This window comes from Myotis davidii, unplaced genomic scaffold (genome assembly GCF_000327345.1).
Source record: "Myotis davidii unplaced genomic scaffold, ASM32734v1 scaffold648, whole genome shotgun sequence".
NCBI lineage: Eukaryota > Metazoa > Chordata > Mammalia > Chiroptera > Vespertilionidae > Myotis > Myotis davidii.
In genome coordinates this window covers 1-1,785 of record NW_006299603.1, presented here as the reverse complement: position 1 = coordinate 1,785, position 1,785 = coordinate 1, and the positions used below count along the sequence as shown (strand labels likewise).

At 60.4% G+C, this 1,785-nt stretch overlaps 1 protein-coding gene across 1 annotated transcript in view; it reads right to left on the bottom strand.

The window, feature by feature from the left end:
- The window catches only part of OBSCN (obscurin, cytoskeletal calmodulin and titin-interacting RhoGEF), a gene marked incomplete at its 5' end in the record, with an annotated part of 76,159 nt that extends 75,618 nt beyond the window's left edge, over nt 1–541 (bottom strand). The window contains 2 exon segments of the mRNA XM_015571524.1: nt 3–74; nt 257–541. Coding sequence (XP_015427010.1) covers nt 3–74; nt 257–541 — 357 coding nt within the window.
- Nucleotides 542–1,785: the final 1,244 nt, after the last annotated feature.

The following is a 1,785-nucleotide window of genomic DNA, read 5'->3' as shown; positions in this document are numbered from 1 at the left end:
GCAGGCCAGCGTCACCGTGCCGCCCAGCTCCCCGCTCACGGGCTCCAGGGGCCGGCAGAACCTGGCGGCCACCTCTGCGGAGGGGAAAGACGTCAGCCCGGAGGGCCTCGGGCCCTGGAGACCCGCTCTGTGCTTTGCTTTGGGGTCGTGCGCCCTGAGCCCCACCCATACCCACTCCCGAACAAGACACTGCCTGCTCGCCCTCAGTGAGGCCCAGCAGGCGCCGGGTGCGCAGAGGACTGCGCTGACCGCTGACCTTCCACCTGCACCGGGAAGTCCTGCGCCTCGGCGCCTACGCAGCAGCTGTACACCGCGCTGTCCAGAGTCTGTGCACCGCGCACCGTCAGGGTGTGCGTGTCCCCCAGGCTGGCCGTCTGGTGCCGTTTGCTGCGGCGAATCTCCACGCCGTCCTTGAGCCATGTCACCGCAGCCACAGAGGGTGCGGCCAGCGTGGCAGTCAGGACGATGTCCTCGTGTTCTTTGACCACCAGAAGCCCCCTGCGGTCGGGTCTCTCCAGGGCTGGGGACTCAGGCTCTGGCTCTGGGGTGCAGGGGGAAGGAGCAGGAGGGTTAGTCATCAAGAAAGTGGGGACCCTGCTTCCCTGGCCTGGTCCCTGCCTGCTTCGGGCCACACTATGGGAGAAGACCTAAAGTGGGACTGGCCTATCTCCAACTGCTATGCAACGCCTTAATCACCCAGTCCTTGGCTGCTGCTTCCACTGAGCAAGCCCAAGAGGGACCGCCTCAGAGTGCCACACCCCGTGATGGCCACCATCCAGGCTCTCAGGGGCCATGAAGAGTGGCCAAGAGGAGTCAGCTCCAGGGGACCGCAGGCCTGGAGCCACAAGCTCTGTCTAAGAGCCAAGAGGTTTGGATGCCTGCCCTCCAGGGAAGCCTGGGCCCAGGACAGAGGCTGAGAGGCTGTAACACCCTGAGTGCCTCAGAATGTGGGGGTAGTGCACAGCAGCACCAAAGGGGGAGTTGAAAGCCCCAGAAGGTGCCCAAGAGGGTCCCTGTAAGAGCCTATCCAGGGAGCACCTGAACACAGGCCGGCTGTACCATGGGGGGCAGGTGGGCAAGGGGATGGGGCCGTGTCCGCCAGCTCAAGACCAAACACCTACAGCAGGACTCGGAAACCCAGAGGTGCTGTCATCAGCTGGGGGCTATAAGGGACAGGTAGCACATCAGCAGAACCAGTGCCAGCCCTGGATGTGCCCCAGCAGAGGTCAGGTCCCCTGGCTGACTTAACAATTGCAGGACAGTCAGGAACCCAAGGCCAGTGATAGGGACCCAAACTCCCCTGAAGAAAAAGGCATCCAAAGCCAGAGGTCCTTCTGGTGAGGTTCTCCAGAGCAAGGCTGCACTTAACAGCTGCAAGAGGAGACTTTAAACAGAAAACCATGTGCTCCAGGCCCAGACAGAGAGGGCGCATTTCCACAGGCCTCAATCATTAACAGCCTGTAGAAGCCTCCATGAGGGGTTCCATTCTGGGGAAGGTGAGGATGTGGAAATAAGGAGCAAAAATCTGGATAAAACAGGTCCAGAATGCCTAGGACTAAGGTCTTAACCTAGGTCCTCAGTCCCAAGAGCTCAGTAGAGGAAGAGGCCTGAGGCAAGGCATGTTCATAGAAACCAAAACTGGTGCAACACGACAAACAGCCTTGCACAGCCTTTCAAAACAAAGCATGTCACTTCATTCCTCAGGTACTTGTCCTCTCTGCCCAGACTGGTACCCACTTGGAATATCTAGGGTGAAGGTGACCTTCTGGCCCCCGGCCTCGCAGC